The 23,790-nt window shown below is 34.1% G+C and overlaps 1 protein-coding gene across 6 annotated transcripts in view; it reads left to right on the plus strand.

Moving 5' to 3' along the window:
- Golga4 (golgin A4) overlaps positions 1-23,790 on the plus strand; it is a 97,642-nt gene that overhangs the window by 60,868 nt on the left and 12,984 nt on the right. For all 6 annotated transcript variants that reach the window (XM_071619769.1, XM_071619771.1, XM_071619773.1 and 3 more), the window contains 9 exons: positions 1,175-1,306; positions 3,334-3,489; positions 5,055-9,295; positions 9,831-9,952; positions 10,422-10,552; positions 15,969-16,082; positions 17,261-17,281; positions 17,458-17,526; positions 19,957-20,032. In XM_071619769.1, coding sequence (XP_071475870.1) covers positions 1,175-1,306; positions 3,334-3,489; positions 5,055-9,295; positions 9,831-9,952; positions 10,422-10,552; positions 15,969-16,082; positions 17,261-17,281; positions 17,458-17,526; positions 19,957-20,032 — 5,062 coding nt within the window. The remainder of the gene's footprint in view (positions 1-1,174; positions 1,307-3,333; positions 3,490-5,054; positions 9,296-9,830; positions 9,953-10,421; positions 10,553-15,968; positions 16,083-17,260; positions 17,282-17,457; positions 17,527-19,956; positions 20,033-23,790) is intronic.

Below are 23,790 nucleotides of genomic sequence, written 5' to 3' on the forward strand. Positions count from 1 at the left end.
TTTTTTCTTGCGGCACTTTGATGCTTTCATTCGTTTTAAGAATTACCTGTTTGGTCCAATCGAAATTTATTTGGTGTGAGGAGTGAGGTAGAGATCCAACTTAAACTTTTTCCAGATGTCTACCAAGTAGTCTCCAAATTATTTATTTAATAATTCACCCTTTACCTTCTGATATGCCATGGTATCTTCATTGCATACTATGTAGAGTAATAAATTGGGTCTTTTTTTCTGGATTCTCTGTGCTATTCTGTTGCTTTGGCCATGTACTGGTATTGCACTACTGTGTTTACCCTAGTTTTATAGTATGTCCTACTATTTGGTAGTCTTCCTTAATTACTCTTATTTTTTTGGAAGAGTATTGCCTATATTTTGCATGTTTATTTTGTCTAATGAATCCTCCGAGCAAGAACAAGGACAGTAACTCATTTTTTTTTTTTTTTTTTGTACCAGGGATTGAACTTAAGGGAACTCAACCACTGAGCAACATCCCCAACCCTATTTTATATTTTATTTAGAGACAGATCTCACTGAGATGCTTAGCACTTTGCCAATGCCGAGGCTGGCTTTGAACCCAAGATCCTCCGATCTCAGCCTGTTGAGCCACCGAGATTACAGACATGTGCCACTGTGCCCGGCTAAGGCCAATAACTCTTTAATAAATAGTCCATGTCTAGAAAGCAAGCGTAATCAGATTGGTGCAGCCACAAAGAAGTGCCCTCTCTGAGAGCATAACTGACCCCTCATCCCCCATATGCTTTCTTGTTCTGGGGAACTTCCTGGCAAGTTGTGGAAATGCAGTTTCAACCCCATAGGACTCTATCTCTTGCATCAGCACTCTTAAACTAACAACAAAGGATTACTGGGTTTTCTTTCTTTTCTTTTTTTTAAATCTCCTTTCCCTTTTTCTTTTTGTTCTTTTCTGTGGGGTCTTGCTGTGTTGCCCAAGCTGGTCTCAAGTGATCTGTCTGCCTCAGCTTCCCAAGTGCAGGGACCATAGGCACAGGCCACCATGCCTAGTTTATTTTTTAACTGTCATGGCTTTAATGACTTTGATCTGTATAGAGAATTTTTCCTTTTAATTAGCTTGATTAAACTATAATTAAGTATTATTCAGTTGTGGAGTTACTTATTTTATTCTGGGTGTTTTCACTTTATCTTCTTGGTGGATTTTCAGAAATCCAATGAAGAACAAATTGCTAAACTGCAGAAGCAGCATGAAAATGAGCTGGCCAGCAAACAGCAGGAATTGATGAAAAAGTTTGAGACCCGAGAAAAGGAATTACAGGAGCAAATGAAAGTAGCCCTTGTAAGTATCTATTTTGTTTTTGCTATCAGTAAACTTCACAGAGTTAAAGAGTTGATACCCCCTGCTCCTGTCTCAGCTTAATTTCAGACTACTGGTACCCTTGACCTTTGGGTATGCAGAGAAGATAGGAGGTAGGCAAAAAAAGCTATCAGAACTCCTTAGCTTAGTATTATATGAAAATCAAATGTATTCATTTACCAAGCTGTCATCAGTCAGTTTGTTTGTTTGGGTATGTTTATCCAGCCCTTCCACCCTAGCAGTAGGCTGTAATTAGGAGGAAGAAAAGGAGATTAATTGAAGTAATGACTTCAGGAAGAATGTCTGAAAACTCAACTGACCCAATGTACAAAGTTTTGTCTGAATTGCTTTTTAAAAAGGAGACAGTGTTCAATCCACATGATGTTTAAAAAATAAGTTAAAATTTAAAAACAGACTGAACTGACAAAAACAATAACTGGAAAAGCCTTGTTGAAATAGTATAGTTAAATTTTTTTTTCTTCAATTGTGAAAGCCTTTTATGTAAGTTACCATAAAAAGTGTTAATGCAAAAAAATGTAGTTTTTATATAAAGTTATTATCCTTAAAATAGTATGTATACTTTTAAAATGAGTTCATTGTGAAAGCATGAAGAAATAGTATTTAAAATTTTAATCTCCTTGGTTTGTACATTGATTTCTTAATTGGGTCAGAGATTTGAGAATTTCCAACAGTAGTGATTCATGAAGTAAGGTGATAAGTTTTCTAATCTGCTCTATGGGGCAAATAAACTTGTAAATTATAGTACAATTGGCTGAGGTTAGGGAAATTAGTATGTGGTTATACAAATAATGAAGACATATTTGTGTTATTTGTTAGTTCAGAAAGGAAGTCAAGCAGTTTATAAGAATATTGAAAGTATAACAAGACAGCATAAATTAAAAATAGGGGCAGGGAATTGAGGAACAAAGTAGAACATAAATGAAACTGGGAATGACTCTAAAATTCTTTCATCAAGCCCCACTATGCTTTTTCAGCCTAAGTAGTTGACCTTTGCAGGCACTAGGCCTTAATAATTGGCCATTTGCTAATATTGACTTCTAAGAACTGATATATTCAGATATATTCCAAATAGAGCAAAACACAAGTCTGCTTGCCCCTTTCTTGATTCAGTAGACTTTAAAAATTTTTTCTTTTATTTTTATAAGCATTTTTATAAGAAATGCATTTAAAATATAGTTTACACTTTATGTTAAAACTTTAAAATCAGTGTTATAAAAATTTGTATTTTCTTATCAATCTACTCATATAATGGTACAAAATCATTGCTTACAACAGTGTCCTTTACCATACTGCTGTTGGCAGCCTATTCCTAAGCAACAGGTATAGATAAATACACTTATAACTGAAGTTTATTCAAGAAATTAGCTTTTAATGTGCTAACCTATCTTAAAAAGTACTCTCTAGAGCTTCTCTTCTCAAAATAGTAAAAACCTTTAGTATGATTGTTGATATGTAATCAAGAGAATTAGAGAAAATTCTCAGAGTTGAGGGGGCAAAAGTGCTTAGAGAATCTGAAATCTTGTTTTAAAGAGATTTCCTTGTTCTTATCCATATATTCACAAGTCATCTGATTTTGATTTGGTTTTCCAAGTGAGGTACCCTATTATAATGAGGTATTTCTCACAGACCACATTAACTTAAAATCTAGTTTTTAGACAGTGTTGAAATACCAATTTCAAGTGCAGAAAAGACAGCAACAATTATGTGGCCCTTCATAGTTAGCAGTTCTTTGTAAAACATTTTAAGTAGTGGAAAAATAGGAGACATGGTGGGGTTCCTGGAAGAAAATTTTTCATATTAATAATAATTGTGGCAAAGATCAGCCAGACCACACTGGAAAAGCCAAAGTGCCATTTCTGCAGAGAAGACGAGAGATGATGATATTGTTTACCTCACAGGGCTGGGTGCAGATCAACTGAAAGGCATGATTACTGTGGAACTACTTTGGAAATGTGGGTTTAAGATGGTCTTAATTATTTTTGGCACAGGAAAAGAGTCAATCAGAATATTTGAAGATCACCCAAGAAAAAGAGCAGCAAGAATCTTTGGCCCTGGAAGAATTAGAGTTACAGAAAAAAGCAATCCTCATAGACAGTGAAAATAAACTTCGGGACCTTCAGCAAGAAGCAGAGACTTACAAAACTGTAAGCTTAAATAATATACAGATTCTAGAGCTGTGAAATTATTTGTATAAAATAATTTGTGTTTTTTCAAACAGGCACCACATTTCAAATAGCTGAGAGAAAGTGCTAGACAATAACAATATAAGATTTCAGAGAAGCTTTTGTTTTACTGGGTTATGTGTATGTATACTTGCACTTCATTTTTAGATGGTGAGAGCTGTTCATGGGAGTGCTTCGGGCTCTGTGCTCTATGTTTGCTACCTGGTGCTTCTGTTTTTATCTTTAGCTGGCTGTGTTTCTGTCAGCTGCATACTCTGCCTCTGAGCACTCAGGTTCCACAGCTTCTTTGCTCCATTGCTTACTTACCCTTGCTCTCTAGGAAGTGGCCTCACTGTGTAGGCAGCACTTGCCCTGCTGTCTTCCTGCTTGTCCAGCTTCACCTCATGCTGTGTCCTAAATACAGTCCATTCTTGGCTTATGTCACAGTTCACTTGCCTCAATATCTTGTTTTTGCATTTTAAGTTTTTCCAAGTTAACATAATCCTATAATGAATATATTTGTACGATTTATTTATTTATTTGTTTGTTTATTTATTTATTTATTTGCTGTAGCTGGACACAATACCTTTATTTTATTAATTTTTTTTACGTGGTGCCTCATACGTTCTAACCGAGTGAGTGCTCTACCACTGTTTCATTGTGCATATTTTTAAAGCTTAGTGACCTTTTCCTTCAGCAGTATTTGAAATATGTTTCCTATTTTGAAAACATACTAAGGTTAAACTTTTTTTAGCCATTTGCTCTGAATTAGTAAGATAGTCACATTTCTTACCCATCATTCTAAACTGTTCTTTACTTTTTCATTACCAACCTTTATAAAAGGTGGCATGGTGGAGTGAAATGGGCACTGAAGAGGACTAGATCTTACACTTGCTAGTTTTGTAAATTGATTGTGCCTTAATTTTCTTACCAGTCACCTGAAGAGATTGAATCTGGTAATTCCTCAGGATGTTTTCAGCTCTGACATTCCATGGCTCTGCTTTACTTAGCTCTTTTTCCTTCAGTCAAGATTGATGTTTTCATGAATATTGGTAGTCTTTGGTAAAATTTATATAAGTACCTCCTAAATAATAATTTTTGTGATAAAAAATAAAATAAATTATTTTTCTTCCAAAATTAAATTATAGAAATAATAAAATACTATTGCAGGCCTTAAATAAGTAGAGGGGAAAAAATTCTGATTTCTTTTGATTTTCTGATCAGAAGTTACTATTATCTGTTTGTGATTATTTCTTTTTTGACTACCCATTAGAATATTCTTGAAAAGAGAGGTAATTTAAATAGTTACCCAAGCAAGTAGAAAAAAAAATCTGGAATTATGGATTTTGTAAAAAAATAGAATCTTTTCTTTGTTGTATGATTCCTTTAGTAATTGAGCACACATTGTCTTTTTGTGTTTGGTATGATATGTAATGTTATTTATCTAAATTTTAATCTTTTAAATAAGTAGTAGACATCATGTCTGTGTATCATTGCTCATAAGCTAATATGTACTTTAGTAAAAATATGTTCATTTTCATTGACAGAGAATTCTTGAATTGGAAAGTTCTCTGGAGAAAAGCTTACAAGAAAACAAAAATCAGTCAGAAGATTTAGCTGTTCATTGGGAAGCTGAAAAAAATAAGCACAATAAAGAAATTACAGTCTTGGTTGAAAAACACAAGACAGAACTGGAGAGTCTGCAGCATCAGCAGGATAACCTTTGGTCTGAAAGACTCCAAGTCTTAAAGCAACAGCATCAGACTGAAATGGAAAAACTTAGAGAAACATATGAACAAGAAAAAGAAACACTATTGAAAGACAAAGAGATTCTTTTCCAGGCCCACATAGAAGAGATGAATGAAAAGACTTTAGAAAAGCTTGATGTGAAGCAAACAGAGCTAGAATCATTATCTTCTGAATTGTCAGAGGTATTAAAAGCTCGTCACCAGCTAGAAGAGGAACTTTCTGATCTAAGGGATCAAGCTGATAAAATGAAGCAAGACTTAGAAGCCAAGCTGAATGAACAGAAGAATCATCACCAGCAGCAAGTTGATACTATGATTAAAGAACAAGAAATGTCTATCCAGAGAACGGAGAAGGCATTGAAAGATCAAATTAATCAACTGGAGCTTCTCTTGAAAGAAAAGGACAAGCACTTGAAAGAGCATCAGGCTCATGTAGAAAATTTAGAGGCAGATATTAAAAGGTCTGAGGGAGAACTCCAAGAGGCATCTGCTAAGCTGAATCTTTTCCAGTCACACCAGAGTACCACACGTGAACAGGCAAAAGCATATGAGGAGCAGTTGGCTCAGTTGCAGCAGAAGTTGCTGGATTTGGAAACAGAAAAAATTCTTCTTACCAAAAAGGTAGCTGAAGTTGAAACACAAAAGAAAGATGTTTGTACCGAGTTAGATACTCAAAAAACCCAGGTGCAGGACTTAATGCAGCAGCTTGAAAAACAACGTAGTGAAATGGAGGAAAAAATAAAATCTTTAACCCAACTCTATGAGTCCCAACTTAAGGATAGTAACATTGAGCAGGAACAGACAAATCAAATTTTGATGGAAAAGGAACATATAATTTTACAAATGAAAGAAGGACAGAGCAAAGAAATTGAGATTCTCAAACAGAAGTTGTCAGCCAAGGAGGACAGTATTAGTATTTTGCATGAGGAATATGAAAACAAATTTAAAAATCAAGAAAAAAAGATGGAAAAAATTAAGCAGAAAGCAAAGGAGATGCAAGAGACATTAAAAAAAAAATTGTCTGATCAGGAAGCCAAACTTAAAAAAGAGCTTGAAAATACTGTTCTAGAACTTAGTCAGAAAGAAAAACAGTTCAATGTGAAAATGTTGGAAATGGCACAGGCTAACTCAGCTGGAATCAATGATGCAGTATCAAGACTGGAAACAAATCAAAAGGAGCAAATAGAGAGTCTCACTGAGGCGCACAGGCGAGAACTCAGTGATGTCATATCAAGCTGGGAAAAGAAACTTAATCAGCAAGCTGAAGAACTTCAGGAAAAACATGAAATCCAGTTACAAGAGAAAGAACAAGAAATAGCAGAACTGAAGCAAAAGGTCCTCATATTTGGGTGTGAAAAAGAAGAGATGAACAAGGAAATAACATGGCTGAAAGAAGAAGGTGTTAAGCAGGATACTACATTAAATGAATTACAGGAACAGTTAAAGCAAAAGTCTGTTCATATGACCTCTCTCTCACAAAATGAAACTAAACTGAAAGCACAACTTGAAAAGCTGGAGGTTGACTTGAATCTTTCTCTGAAGGAAAATACTGTTCTTCAAGAGCAGCTAGTTGAACTGAAAATGCTAGCAGAAAAAGAAAACCTTAAGGTTTCTGAGTTAACAGACAAGTTGAAAATTATGGATGAGGAATTTCTCAGTTTGAAATCTTTACATGAAAACTGTAAGAAAAGCCTAGAAGACAAAAGTGTGGAATTCAAAACATTATCTGAGGAACTAGCATTTCAGCTAGACGATTACTCTAAGAAAACTGAAGCTCTACTGGAAGCTAAAACAAATGAGCTAATCAACATTAGTAGTAGTAAAATTAATGCCCTTCTTTCTAGGATTTCCCTCTGTCAACACCACACAACTAAAGTTAAGGAGGCCCTGCTAATGAAAACCTGCAGAGTTTCTGAATTGGAAGCACAACTTACACAGCTAACACAAGAACAAAATGTACTGAATAGTTCTTTTCAACAGGCTACCCATCAGCTAGAAGAAAAAGAAAATCAAATTAAGAGCATGAAGGCTGATATTGAAGGACTTGTGACAGAAAAAGAAGCCTTACAGAAGGAAGGAGGCAATCAGCAGCAGGCTGCCTCTGAAAAGGAGTCTTGTATCACACAGTTAAAGAAAGAGTTATCTGAAAACATCAATGCTGTCACACTGATGAAAGAAGAGCTTACAGAAAAAAAATCTGAGATCAGCAGTCTTAGTAAACAACTAGCTGATTTAAACACTCAACTTCAGAATAGTATCAGCCTAACTGAAAAAGAAGCAGCCATTTCATCTCTCACTGAGCAGTATAACAAACAGCAGCGTGAATTACAGGATCAGGTACAAGATTTGTCTTTAAAAATTGATACCCTGAGTAAAGAGAAAATGTCTGCTCTTGAGCAGGTGGATCACTGGTCCAACAAATTCTCAGAATGGAAGAAAAAAGCTCAGTCAAAACTTATGCAGCATCAAGACACTATTAAAGAATTGAAGATGCAGTTTGAGTTAAAAACAAAGGAAACTAATGAAAAGGATGAGGAGATAAATTTATTGAAGGAAGACTTGGATGAACAAAATAAAAGATATGAATGTTTAAGGGGTGAAATGGAAGACAAGATGAGCAAGATGGAGAAAAAGGAGTGTAATTTAGAGACTGAATTAAAGACTCAAACAGCAAGGATTGTGGAATTAGAGGACCATATTACTCAGAAAACAATTGAAATTGAGTCTTTACGTGAAGTTCTTACAAATTACAATCAACAAAAAGATGTTGAACAAAAAGAATTGGTTCAGCAACTTCAACACTTTGAAGAGTTAGGAGAAGAAAAGGACAACAGAATTAAAGAAGCTGAGGAAAAGGCTTTAAGACTTGAAAAGCAAATGTCTTCGATGGAAGCTGAGCTTGAAATTAAGAAGCAAGAAATAGAACATGTGAATTCATGTGTGAAAAGCAAAGAAGATGAGTTAAAGGCATTGGAAGATAGACTTGAGTTAGAAAGTGCTGCAAAACTAGCAGAACTGAAGAAGAAAGCTGAGCAAAAAATTGCCGCTATCAAGAAACAGTTGTTGTCTCAAATGGAAGAGAAAGAACAACAATATAAAAAAGGTACAGAAAGCCATCTGAGTGAGCTAAACACAAAATTGCAGGAAAGAGAAAGGGAAGTTCATATTTTGGAAGAGAAACTTAAGTCAATGGAAAGTCCTCCACAATCAGAAACATCAGTTATATCCAGCTCAGCCAAAAATGTGGCTGCTTCTGCTGAGCAAGAAGAAACAGATTCCCAAGGCTGTGTGCAAAAGGCATATGAAGAAAAACTTAGTGTTTTACAAGGAAATCTAACAGAAAAAGAAAAGCTGTTGAAGAGACTAGAGCAGGAAAAAGAAGAGGCAATTTCATCTTATTCTGAAATGCAGTGTAAGTACCAGGAGCTCTTATTAAAGTTAGAAAGTGCTGAAGCAAAGCAACATGAACATCAAATTGTAATAGATCATCTTCAGGAGGAACTTGAGGGAAAAAAGAAATATCCCTCGATAATGTCCCAGCATGTGGAAGAAGAGGGAGGTAAAAATAATGTAGAGACAAAGCAAAACTGGGAAAACGTGGCTGATGGTGTCCAGAAAACCCTCCAGGAGCAGGAACTAACCTGTCAGACCTTGGAGCAAAAGATAAAAGAGCTGGATTCCTGCTTAGTAAGAGAGAAGGAAGCACATAGAGTTGAAATGGAAGAGTTAACCTTAAAATATGAAAAATTACAGGCTTTACAACAACAGATGGATGGAAAAAATAAACCCACTGAAGTTTTGGAAGACAATACTGAAGAAAAATCCAAATCACATGTGGTCCAACCCCAGTTGCTTGGTAACGTGGAAGCCGTACACAATGACCTGGAGTTTAAATTAGCAGGGGCAGAGCGGGAAAAACAGAAACTGGGCAAGGAGATCGTTAGATTGCAGAAAGACCTTCGGATGTTGAGAAAGGAACATCAGCAAGAATTGGAAATATTAAAGAAAGAATGTGAACAAGAAATGGAGGAGAAAATCAAGTATGTTTTATTTCTGTACTCTTCCTTAATTAAGTATCCTTTTTTTCCTGTGCCTAATATAGTTATTTTTAAGTTATTTGAGTATTTCCCTACCAGAGTGTTAAACAAAAGTCTAGTAAGTTAAATACTGAGGAGAAATACAAAACAAGTTAGGGCAAGTGTTATTCCATGTCCATTTGGGGGAAGAGTATAAGATCATAATTATTAGATATACATATAAATAATTTTATTTTTGGTTTATTATTTTTAATTGTAATATTATTATATATAACATAGATGGTTGGTAGAAATTCAAATGGAAAAGAAAAAAATTCTCCAATCAACCACTCCCTAGAGAGGTAATCATAGTTTGTATATCCTTCCAGAAATTTTCTGTATCTGGACACACATACGCACACATGCACACACACCATTAGAATTGTTTTCATGTTAGTAAGATCATCCTATTTGTACTGTTTTGAAGACCAGGTAACTTTGCAACTTGTTCGTTTTGTTGGCAGCAAGTAAACCTTTCAATTTTTATTTTTTCATTCAGGCAGGAACAGGAAGATCTTGAGTTGAAGCACAATTCCACATTAAAACAGCTGATGAGAGAGTTTAATACTCAGCTGGCACAAAAGGAGCAGGAGCTGGAAATGACCATAAAAGAAACGATCAGTAAGTATAATTTTAAATTCAATGAGGAACAAATCAAAATCAGCAGATGCTATAATTTAAGATTATTCTTTTTTGCAGTTATGGTAAGTGCTGTAAGTCATTAAACTGGAGGAAAAAATGGTCTTTACCCCCCAAAATTCTCTATTAGTTTCTCTAGAAAGTTCTTTTACCTGTAGCTGGCAGTGACTTGCCTTGACGGGGAGGAGTGGGTGAAAGAATCCTAAAGTTTTAGCTAATAATGACCTTGTACTTATGCTCAGTTCTTACAGGGTTGTTTTGATCATTTGATCATTTTTGATCATTTTGATCATTTGTTGGGCTGGTTGTCTCATTTAACATCTTGTAATGTTCACACTAAATTGAATTTTAGCAAAAATAATTGGAAGCGAGAATTTTTACTGAAATTGGGATATAGGTAGTTACTCTTGACTAATGTGTTTTCTTGTATATATCTCTTTTTATCTATTAGATAAGGCCCAGGAGGTAGAAGCTGAACTTTTGGAAAGCCATCGAGAAGAGACAAATCAGTTACATAAAAAAATTGCAGAGAAAGATGATGATCTAAAAAGAACAGCCAAAAGATATGAAGAAATCCTTGATGTACCTTATTTTCTTTCTCATTTGAAATTTAGCTATAGTAGATTTCATGGTAAAATTGAAGGTTTTTTTATAATATTACCCAAATTAATATTTCTGTACTATATGTAGATTTAAAGTCTAATTGATTTCTGCCAGTACTGTAGTTTCCTGATCAGATTCTGCTCTAGTCGGTACAGCCCACTTGCTAGTATTGAAGCAACCATGAGTTTCTAAGGGGAAAAAGGAATCTTCTTTTCCTTCTTCCTCATAGATTCATACAGAACTGTAAGAGAACTATGCTAAGATTGCAGAGCCTGTGTTTGAGTAAAGTCTTTAGTAATGGGACAGTTAGTGTGTTTCGAATGGGGCTGCTTACATGGGGTCTTCTGGGCAAGCCAGTTAACTTTATTCAATTCTTATTCATTTGAAGAGTTTTTCTTGGTATCAAAGGAAAAAAAAAAGATGGGGGGAGAAACAGAGTATCAGCTAAATGTTTCATATTTAGTGGAAGTTTAGTTCAAAATACTTATTTCATTAATGGCACTGTAGCCATGAAGATAAGCCATGAGCTTGGCATGGTGGTGTACTCCTATAACTCCAGCTACTCAGGAGGCTGAGGCAAGAGGATCCCAAGTTTAAGGCTAGCCTAGGCAACTTAGTAAGAACCTGTCTCAAATAAAAAATTAAGGGCTGGGAATTTAGCTCAGTGGTAGAGTGCCCCTGGGTTCAATCCCTGAATGCTAGTGAATACTTTGGATCCCAAGAATGTTTTTAAACTAAATATAAATATTAAACTGTAAATTAGTTTCAATTGAGTTACGTATCTTTTAGTTACTCTGTTGCTCCAAACTTTATTTTTCTATACTCCAAGAGCCATTTTATGATTAAAATGCAAAATCAGAAAATCATGTCTCAACTGTGTTAGCAGTAGATGTCTGATCTTAGAACAGAGGATATAATTATTGCTAATATAATTGAAATGACTGAAATTCCAATATATGACACATATCTATAAATGCTCTTTCTATAATTTTTAGTTTTAAATTTAAATATGAAAGATTTAGATTTAAATAATGTTGAAAAAAAGAAAGGGAGAACATGAGTGTACATAAATTTATATAAATACACACATATACCTCGGTATATTTGGGAAATGGTTTCAGAATAAAGATTTAAATAATTTTACATTTTTTAATATTTCCAGAGTATGTATGTACTAAGTTAAAAAAAATAATATGCCTGAATGCTTAGAGAATGTTGAAATTGGAAGATAAAACACAGCTAGTTTAGTTCTGTCTTCTGGTTTTTTTTAATTTTAATTTGTTATATCTGTTTTTGTTTTTGCAGAAGGAAAAGCAAATTTAGCATAGTTAAATGATTTCCTTAAAATGACAGAGTGAGTGCTAGAGCATATTCTTCATTAGCTTCACATATTTCATAAATAAAGACTTCTCCTTAAGACAGGAACTTTGATGAGCAGTTAAGCCAGGGGACTTCAACTGCAGGGGAGAAGCTTTGCCACACCTCTATAGTTCCTTTTGGTGAACTACTTCTGACTGGATGTGTGGGGTAGCAGATGGTAGACTTTGCAAGGGTCATGACATACCTCTTTAGGTAATGGAATAACAGAGCAAGGAGACACGTGATGTACGCCTTTTGTCTTGGTCCCTCCTTGAAGATGAGCTGTATATTAGGGAGACTAGGAAAATAGTCTTCATTAATCAGGTTTAAAATAATAGAGCAAGTGGGCAGAAAATGAAGAATGGGTAAGGGAATGGGGTGGACTCTGTTTAAGTTCCTTCCTGTATCCTAGACCAACACTGTCCATTAAAAATATACTGTGAACCATATTATAAAGTTTTCTAGTAGCTATATTTTAAAAATGCAACTTTATTTTAATAGCATATGTTAACTAACTCAGTATAACTGAAATATTTTCATTTCAACTTGTACTTGATATAAAATTTACATGCAGTAGGCCTTCATATTATCCATGGGTTCTGTTAAACCTGGATTTAGCTAACTACTGATCAAAAATATTTCAGAAAATTTATGTCTGAACTGAACATGTATGGATTTTTTTCTTGTTATTAGTCCCTAACCAATACAATATAACTTCTATTTACTTGGAATTTGTATTAGGATTATAAGCAACCTAGAAGTGATTTAAGGTATATGGAAAGAGGTATGGGAGAGGGTTGTCCTGAAACCACTCCCCAAATGTACCAAGGTATGTGTATGTATTTATATAAATTTATGTATACTCACTCTTTTCCTCCCTCCCTCCGTCCCTCCCTCCCTCCCTCCCTTCCTCCCTTCCTTCCTTCCTTTCTTTTTCTTTCTTTTTTTTTTTTTAAACATTACTTGGAATTGAATCCAGGGGTGTTCTACCTCTAAGCTTTATCTCCAACCCATTTCTAGTTTTTATTTTTGAGATAGGTTCTTATTAACTTTCCCAGGCTGGCCTTGAACTACTTATCTTCCTGTTTCAGCTTTCTGAGTCTCTAGGAATACAGGTGTATATAAACAACACATCCAGCTATATATGTGCATTCTTTAATTCTTCATATTTTATCTCAGTTTGAACTAGTGTATTTCAAGTGTTTACTAACCACAATTCTGTGGTTTCTGGTAGCTAGTTGTAATATACACTTAAATATGCATCCAAAATATATATTCATCTTAAATTTTTTAAAAATGTAAGTAATAAGGAGATATTAGCAATTCTCAGTAAACACCATATTGCTTTTATTCTGAGGTCTATTCTCTACCATTCTTCCATTTAAAAAATTTTCAGGTTGAAAATTTGTATGGGATTTGTATGTATTATCTAATACTATATTTTTCCTCTTCTGAAAGATTGATGATTTATCTCAGTGATGACATTATAGAAGGCTACATTTTGTTATTGATTAAAATAATTCTTATCTGTTAAATTGTTATTTATTAAAATTTGAGCACAGAGAGATTTTATTTTTCCTGCCATCTTAGGTAGGTAACATACTTATCATTGCCTATTTGAATAAACTAGGAACTGTTTTTCATCCTTGGTTCCACCTTCCTAAGTCCCTCACACATAAGCATCTGTGTATTTATTAGGGTAGGCATCTGCTTTCATTGCCAGCCCAATATCTCAAATACAGCAGGCTCTTAGGATATGATTTTCTCCTTTAATTATATTCCATGTTGTTCTTCTCTTAACTCTACTGCTGCTACCAGTCTGGGCTGCCATCTTTCAACTAGTCTAGTCTATTGTTTTAATTTCTTATCTGATCTCCTTTCTACTTGTCTTTTTATTTTCCCCTCTGATATATTCATACATTCTTACAATTATTTTCTATCTTGCAGCAAAAGGATAATCATATTACTTCACCTCCTAAATAAGTCTAATGGCTCCCCATTGTCCCAGTGATCAGTGTATGCCAGCTAAACTCAACTTTAGCTTGTTCTTCATTTTCTCATGTTCCCAATTCTTTAGGATTTTTTTAAAAATGTTTTTAATTTAACTTTTATTTGGGAAAATATTGAACAACATATTCACATTGCTAAAAGATAAAAATAATACAAAAAGTATATTTAAAAATGGTATCTAATGAAAATTTCATACATTCATCTTTTTTTATTGTAAAGAAGACTAACAAGCATTTATAAAAAAAAAAAATTACAGAACTGGTGCGTGTATGTGTGTGTGTGTGTGTGTACGCATGCGGGTGTGATTCTGTGATTCCAAGGCTTCACACATGCCAGAGACGCACTCTATCACTGAGCTATAATCCCAGCATCAGAACTGTTTACTAAATTAGAAATAATTCATAAAGGATTCTTTCCTAATTCTTAGAGGGCTTGCCTTAGGTTGGTGTCCTACAGTTATCAAAGGAAGTGCCAATTGTCATATTAAAATCTGGGCCTAGCTGAATAAATAGCTATGGAGGTGATCTTTTCAAATAAGTCTGAACCACATTGACACAGACAGCCATGAGCGATATGTCAGAGTAAAATTTAAAAAGTAAACCACTGAGTGTTTACTTTTTAAAGTAAACCTCAGAACTGAGGACACTAATATTTTTACAATAACTCTGGTTGATGGTGTTTTAGATGTGGAGGCCTGGTTAAGGTTTGCCTTGGTGGGGCAATATATAAGGAGGCTAGAGACTAGAGATTTCAGTTTTGCTGATGTTGAGAGAAGGTATTTGTTTTTTTCAAGTACTAGAGAAAATTTCATGACAAGTAGTATTGGAAATTAGATTGTCCAAGTGTCTTATGGCTCACATTGCCTTATTTTGTGCCATGGGGCCTAATCATCTGTTTTTTTGTCTTAGAGAATGTTTCTGGAAAGTCAGCATCTGTTAAATCAGATACCTGTTTGTGGTTGTTTTTCCTGTTAAGTTCCTTAGTCAGCAAACAATTGTCTTTATTATTCAAGTCAGATCAATATTCTAATTCCAAATGTTCTTTTAGCATAAAGGTTATTGCAAGATTTATAAGATTGAGGAAAGATCAGGATTACTTTGGATAGTAAATCACAGCAATTGCCAAGACAGATGAAGGAATGTAAGGTCTGGCAACATCCTATTACCAAGGCTGTCAAAACTGAAGAGAAAATGATTTCTGTGCCAAATTTTCTAAGTAGATTCTTTGAGTCAAAAAGTCACACATTACTTTTTCTAATTTAGCCATGTCTAGTTTTTGCAAAGTTTAGGCAAATGGAGACCTTACATTGATTATCAACAAAATAGTAGCTTTTTTTTTTTTTCAAGGACAGATTTTAATTGTACATTGTACCCTCAGGAACCCCTAATGTGGTTTGGGGGCAGATGTGTAGAAGATGTGCTTGTAAATTTGCCAGTCTAGGACAGAAGACCAACTGTTGAGTTATACAGCCTATCCAAAGGAAGTAGGAAAAAAAACCCCGAAATTCCATAACGTCCTTCTTTATTTTATTTTTTTCCCCCACAACTTCTTTAGATCAGTTAAGTTGCCAGCTGGATGGACAGTGCTATGTATAAAAATAGCTACTTTATTTTAGTTTTTAATTAAAAAAAACTTTAAAATTTGTTCTAATTAGTTATACAAGTTACTTTATTTCTTTGAATGTTTTCTGAAAGTCAGATCCCAATATGGAAAAGGCATTATAGTCATTACAACACACTGTTATAATCTCATGCTTCAAACCTTCAAAAATTGTATTTTCAGGGCAAAGAAACAGTTTGATGAGCTTTATTTGGTGAGAATAATGGAGTGAGGGTGTAAGAAATGTCATCCTGGAAATAGTGAGCAGCATTGGAAAAGGCTTGGAGCTCAAAGTAGGGCATGGAGGAAACTGTTTAGATCATACTAATTAATTACAAATAGTACTGTATGTCTCAAAAACTTGAGCTAAGTTTTCTCTACACCATGCTGCCTCTCTACCACATTATTACTATTTTTTATTCTAAAGGCTCGTGAAGAAGAAATGACTGCCAAAGTAATGGACTTGCAAACTCAGCTTGAGGAACTACAGAAGAAATATCAGCAAAAGCTTCAACAGGAGGAAAATTCTGGCAGTGATAATGTGAGAGGAATTCAAGTGTGTTTTTTGAAAACATTGTCAGTTCCATGACTTGACCTACATACGTAGCATCTCATTTAATTCTGACAAACCTTTCAAGAGATTCTTGTCTCCTTTTACAGACAGTAAAAGAATCAAAGAGGTTGAATAAAATGTCCAGGCTCACACTGTGGTGGGAATTTAAAAATCTACTAGGCATCATTATTTTTCGAGATGGAGTCCTGCTGTGTTGCCCAGGCTGGTCTGGAACAAGCAGGAGCTCAAGTGATCCTCCCCTCAGCCTCCAGAGTAGCTGGGTCTACAGGTACACACTACCAATACCGAGCTTCTAGATATTTTGATTTATACACACATGTTGAGTTCCAGGAAAAATACTTTGTGATCATAGTAAAGAGTGGGTTCCTGCCGTGTGTAGTAACTCACGCCTGTAATCCCAGCAATTTGGGAGGCTGAGACAGGAGCATCACAGCCAGCCTCAGCAAAAAGTAAGGGGCTAAGCAATTCAATGAGAACCTGCCTCTAAATAAAATACAAAAGAGGGCTGATGATATGGCTCAGTGGTTGAGTGCTCCCAAGATCAATCCCTGGTACCAAAAAAAAGAAAAAAAGAATGAGTTCCAAGACACAGTAATTCAGCAATTTCCCTGTGTGCTTTAAATAGATGTTAATAAAGAAATTTTACAAATAATAAACAAACATTTGTTTTTAATTTTTTTAAGTTGTAGATGGACACAATATTTTTATTTAATCATTTATTTATTTATTTTTATGTGGTGCTGAGGATTGAACCCAGTGCCTCACACATGCGAAGCAAGCACTCTGTCACTGAGCCACAACCCCAGCCCAACAAACATATTCTTATTGTGGAAAGAGTCACGTAATGCAAAAGTATACAACATGAAACCTGTATGGGCGGGGGCACCTTCCTTATGTAGTAATCATTGTTAGAAGTTTGGTGATTGACTTTGTAGTCTTTTTCTTTGTATTCACCTATGTTTGTGGGTAGATAGTTTAAAAAACAAAATAAACCAGGTTTGAAAGCAGATATTTAAAGTGCCTTATCTCAAATCTGACCACTCCCTTAATACTGTAATTTATTTCCCTATAATTTCATATTGCTCTGTTTTATTACTTGCAGATTTTATTGCATTCACTCATTATTTTTTCTTTGCCTTTTTCAGGTAACAATTATGGCACTACAGGTAAGATTAATTGTTCAGTGAATTTAAAGAATGCATTTTAGGAATGCTTTTTTTTTAAATAAACTAAAACAAAAAAAAATGTTTTAATGAGGAAGATTTTTCTCAAGTAGTAAAGAAATGTGTCCAGACATTGATGAAACCCATATACAGTTCAGATCTGTTTTTTGTTCTTTCAGACTCAGCTAGCACAGAAGACTTCTTTAATCAGTGATTCAAAGTTGAAAGAGCAAGAGTTCAGAGAACAGGTACAGGCTAATCAGTGCTATTTATTTTTAACTAACTTAATGTATGTTAATATGGACTTGGATCTCTTTTAACTGATTTTACAAAAACAACTGATCTAATAATTGACTTTGATATTCTTTTTACATGGGAAATTTATTTCCAAGTCCAGAGGTGCTAGAGGTTATCTCTATAAATTCATGATCACATATATTTAAACAAAAACATTTGTATCCTATTATTTCTAGTGTTTAACATTTTGGGTAACAATTTGTGTTTGTATAACACAACTTAATAACTTAAGTTCTAAAAAGAACTTTTTTTTTTTTTTTCGGTTTATCAGGGGAAAATATGTTGACATCATCTTTGGTGCTTTCTCATAGTGGTTAAATAAATTGTTCTAATTTAATAAGATTTGTCCACCTATTATCCAAAGACAATATATGTACTGCAGTTTAAATATGTGTGGGTATAATCCCAGGCATGCAACACAAGCACATATACACATTTGTGTGTGTAACTTGATCCTTGGTGAAGTCTTTTTCTAAACTTTGGATCAATAGTGGCTCAAGTCAGTAGGCTAAGTTTGAAGGCTAAATTTCCAGGTATTTAACCAGTTCTCTTAAAATATACACAAACAAAAATCTTTTTTTATTTTTTATTTTAGCAGTGTTGGAGATCAAACCCAGGGCTTCATGCATACTAGGCAAGCACTCATCCCTAGCCCCAGACAAATCTTGATAATTGTTGAAATTGGGTGATAAATGGGTTTATGGTCTTTAATTGTTCTATACTTTCTTTATTTGAATATGTTTCAAATTTTTCATATTTTTAAACTCATAACGACAGGTACATTGTTCAACTATTACATTTCCCCCCATACTTCTTCAGGGCTTTAACTTTTCCCTTAATTTTATTATTTTTTATTTTTTTAGTTGTAGATGGACATAATACCTTTATTTTATTTATTTATTTTAATGTGGTACAGAGGATAGAACCCAGTGCTTCACACGTGGTAGTCAAATGCTCTTACCACTGAGCTATAACCCCAGTCCTTTCCTTAATTCTTAAGATTAGTGCTTTAAAATTCTCTTCTTTTAGTATCCTTAAATCTTCAAAACTGTTATGGCACAAAGTTTTTATACTTGTGATTTTATTGTGGTAAAATACATATAGAATTTTCCATTTTAATAATATGATTAATAAGTATATGATTAATTGACATTTAGTTTATTCACAAATATCAGTCACTATTCACATTCACTATATCTAGTTCTATAACATTTCATCACCCTGAAAAGAAATCTCACACCCATTAAACAGTCACTCACTGTTACCTCCTTCCTCAACCCCTTGGCAACCACTAATCTGCTTTTCATCTCTATGAGTTTCCCTGTGCTGGGTATTTATATAATGGAATCATACAATACATGACCTTTTATGTTTGACTTTCACTTAGCGTAATGTTTTCAAGATTCATCTCTATGTTTGACATATTTTAGTACTTTATTCCTCCTTCTGTCTAAATAATATCCCATTGTATGGATATACCATATTTTGTTTATCCATTCTTCAATTGTTGGACATTTGGGTTGTTCTACCTTTTTGCTATAGCAAATAGTGCTGTTACTAACATTTGTGTACACTGTTTTTGTTTGAAATCTGTTTCTAATTCTTTTGGGTATATGTATACCCAGGAATGGCATTTCTGTGTTATACGATAATTCTTTTATTTTTTGAGAAACTGCCAAAATATTTCCATAGCAGCAGCACCATTTTTCATTATATCAACAATGTGTAAGGACTTTCAATTTTGCTACAATGTGTAAGGACTTTCAATTTTGCTAAGTTTTTTTGATTATAGCCATCTGAGTCTTTATGAAGTAGAATATAATTGTGGTTTTAATTTGTATTTCTCTAATGACTAAATGATGTTAAGCATCTTTTCCTCTGCTTGTTGGCCATTTTTATTAATGTTCTTTGCCCATGTTTTTTAGTTGGGTTGTTTCTTTTTATTGTTGAATTATAAGTGCTCTTTATATATTCTGGATACAAATTCTTTATCAGATATATTATTTCTAAGTATTTTCTCCTATTCTGTAGGTAGTCTTTTTTACTTTTTTTTAAAGAATTTTTAGTGTAGATGGACATAATCTTTATTTTATTTCTTTATTTTTATGTGGTGCTGAGGGTTGAACTCAGTGCCTCATATATGCTAGGCAAGCGCTCTACCACTGAGCCACAGCCCCAACCCCTAATACTGTCCTTTGATGCACAGCTTTCTATTTTTTTTTTCTTTTGTTGTCTTTTGGTTTAAATCTAAGAAATTAATTTTACTTACCTATACTTTGTCTTCAGCATTAAAAAACCTAGTGGCTACAGTAATCATATTTTTCTTACATTTGGTTTCTGTGCAAATCTTATGATATGATTTGAATATTTGTTATTTTTAGATTAATAATTTAGAAGACCGTTTAAAGAAATATGAAAATAACCTATATGCAGCAACTGTGGGAACACCTTGCAAAGGTAAGAATGATGTTTCAGGTCATGTAATCCATGATTATCTCTTATTGGTAGATTTATAGATGGTTTTAAAAGTTTTTTGTCTTTACTAATCTATATTATTTTTTCTCATTTTTATTTTTAATTGACAAATAAAAATTGTATGTATTTTTTGTTTGCAGCATGACATTTCAAAATACTTATTCAATTTAGAATGGCTAAATTGAGCTCATTAATGTGCATTACCTCACGTAACTTTTTTTTTTTTATGGTGAGAGCATTTAAAAAATGGAGTTTCTCTCTCTCTGTTTTTTTTTTGGGGGGGGGGGCGGGGTTGGCGGGGTTGGAGGGCTACTGGGGATTGAACTCAGGGGCACTCGACCACTGAGCCACATTCCCAGCCCTATTTCGTATTTTATTTAGAGACAGGGTCTCACTGAGTTGCTTAGCACCTTTCTTTTGCTCAGGCTGGCTTTGTACTCAAGATCCTACTACCTCAGCCTCCCAAGCTGCTGGGATTATAGGCGTGTGCCCCATGCTGGTCAGTTTCTCTTTTCTGAAAGTTAATTTTGTTAGGCATAGAATTCTAGGTTGAGAATGATTTTTTTCTTAACAATTTGAAATTATTATTTTATGGTCTTTTGGATTTTATTGTTGAAATGCTGGTTGTACGTTTTTCTGATCATTTGACTCCAGTTGCTAATCTTTATTCTCTGATTGCTTTTAAGATGTTCTCTTCATTAATGTTTTCAATTTCAATATAGTTTGTGTAGGTATAGATTAACTTTTTCTGCTTGGTATACATTGTACTTTCTAAATTTGTGGATTCTAATGTTTATTAGTTCTGGGAAATTCACAGTGATTATCTCTTCAGAGATTTCCTTTCATTCTATATTTTAATTCTCATGCTATTAGATTTCATTTTATATTATTCACATTCAGTTTTGGAACTTTTATATTTGCACTCCAAAAAGATATTTCATAACTTTTATTAATCTTCCTTCATTCTGTCCATTCCCTCCAACCAGAGAAAAACTAATCTACATTGTAGTCTCTAGATTTTGCATGTCCTAGACATTTCATATAAATGGAATCATGATTTGTGATTATCTATGACTGCCTTCTTTCACTTAGTAAAATGTTTTTGAGGTTCATCCATGTTATAGCATGAGTCAGTACTTTTTTGTTTTGTTGATGATTGATATTCCATTGTATGGATACCACATTTTATTCATCCATTCATCAGTTGAGTTAATGAACATTTTGATTGTTTCCACTTTGGGACTATTATAAGTAATGCTGCTTTGAACACTGGTGTACATGTTTTTGGGTGAATGTATATTTTCATATTTCTTTAATGTATACCTTGGAGTGAGATTGCTAGATCTTATGGTAACTCTATGTTTAACTTTATCACCAACTTCAGACTGATTTCCACAGTGACTATACCATATTCCAAAAATCCCATCAGGAATATATGGGGGTTTCAATTTATCTGCATTCTTGCTAGCACTTATTGTTGTCTTTTTCTAATCCCAGTTGGTATAAAGTAGTGTCCTGTAATGTTGGTTTGTAGTTCCCTGATGGCTGTTGATAGTAAGCATTTTTTTGTACCGACTAGCCATTTGTATATCTCCTTTGGTTATTTTTAAATTGGGTTGTCTTTTTTTATTGAGTTGCATGAGCTCTTTAGATATAAGTCTCTCATTAGATAAATGATTTACAAATATTTTCTCATATTCTGTGAGTTTTCTTTTCACATTCTTGATGGTTTTTGATATTGATAAAGTTCATTTTATCTGTTTTTGTTGCTGACTGCTTGAAGTGTTAATATGTAAGTAACCATTGCCTAATCCAAGGTCATGAAGATTTACTCCTATGTTTTCTTCAGAGTTTTATAGTTTCAACTTCTCCATTTTTATCTTTGATCCATTTTGAATTGATTTTTGCATGTGGTGTGAAGAAGGGATTTAACTTTATTTTCTGTGGGTATATGGATATTCAGTTGTCCAGTGCTGTTTAAAATCCTGTTCTTGCTGGGCATGGTGGTGCACACCTATAATCCCAGTGGCTAGGGAGACTGAGGCAAGAGGATCATGTGTCCAAAGCCAGCCTCATCAATGGCAAGGTGCTAAGCAACTCAGATCTCTCTCTAATTAAAATACAAAATAGGGCTGAGGATATGGCTCCGTGGTTGAATGCCCCTGAGTTCAATCCCCGGTACCAAAAAAAAAAAAAAAGAAAAGAAAAAAATCCTATTCTTTTCCTTTTTAAATTATCTTGGCAATGTTGTTAAAGTCAGTTGTATGTATATATGTTTATTTCTGGACTCTGGATTCTACCACTTGGAGAATAAAATGGGGTGAGGGGAGAGAGAATACATAGATATACTAGGTATTAATAATGTATCTCTTTGTTAGTATCACACTGTCTTGATACTGTTGCTTTGTATTGAGTTTCAAGATTGCCAACAGTGAGTCCTCCAATTTGGTTCTTTTTCAATATTGTTTTGACTGTTCTGGGTCTCTTGAATATCCATATCAGTCTTGAGATCAACTTGTCAATTTCTGCAAAGAAGGCAGGTGGCATTTTGATGGGGATTGTGTTCAGTCATGTATGGAACTTGCCATTTTAGAGGTATTTTCTTCTAATCCGTGAATGTGAGATGTCTTTCCACTTATTTAGATCTTTTACATTTCTTTAAGCATTTGTAGTTTCAGAGTGTAAGTTTTATATTTGTCTAAATTTATTGCTAAGAATTTTATTTTTCCTGATTCTATTGTAATTAAAAATGTTTTAAAACTTTATTTTCAGATTGTTCTTTGCAGATGTATAGAAATGCAGTTGAATTTTATTAATCTTGTATCTTGCAGTAGTATTAACTTACCTGTTAGTCTCATAGTTTTTTAGTGGATTCCTAAGAATTCTCTATTTACAAAAATCATGTCATTTACAAATAGTTTTACTTCTTCAGTACTGTGTTAGCTTTCCACCTCTATGAGAAAATACCTGAAAAAAACAAAAGAGGGAAGATATATTTTGGCTCATTGTTTTAGAGGTATCAGTGGCTGGCTCCATTGTTTCTGGGCTGTGGTGAAGCAGTACATCATAGTGGGAGGGCTTGGTGGAGCAAAAGCTACTCACTTCATTGCAATGGAGAAGCAAAGTGAGAAACGAGGAGTGTGTGGGTCAAGGTACACCCTTCAAAGATCCCCTTTTGACCTACTTCCTTCAACTAGGCCCACCTCCTAAAGTTTCCATCACCTCCCAATAATGCGATCAAATTATGCATCTCTATCAGCAAATAAGGTCAGAGCCCTTATGATCCAATCACTTCCCCAAATCTCCATCTCTTAATTGGGGGACATCAAGCCTTCAAAATCATGAGCCTTTGGGGGACATTCCAGATCCAAACCATAACAAAAACTGTCTTTTATTCTTTAAACATTTCAAGCAGTGAATTTATAATTTGTAACAGTTTCATTATCAGGATCTTTCTGGGTTATATATCTGTTGTTTATTTTTTCTGCAAACTTTTGCTCATGGAGGCTTGCCTCCTGTGATGTGATGATTTTTTTTTCTTTCTATATTGAGAACTCATTTGAGTGTGAACTGTTTGATCAAGGATTTTGTCAGAAAGAATTTCCATTTGCTTCTGTTAGATATTGGGCATGACCAGTCTTAAACAAATGTGTTTTTTTAGTTTTAGAATTCCTTGCCTGAAAAAAAATATTTTAACTTTGAGTCCTATATTCTAAGAGTAAGTTCCTGGTTACACATTC

Source organism: Marmota flaviventris, chromosome 1 (assembly GCF_047511675.1).
Source record: "Marmota flaviventris isolate mMarFla1 chromosome 1, mMarFla1.hap1, whole genome shotgun sequence".
Lineage (NCBI taxonomy): Eukaryota > Metazoa > Chordata > Mammalia > Rodentia > Sciuridae > Marmota > Marmota flaviventris.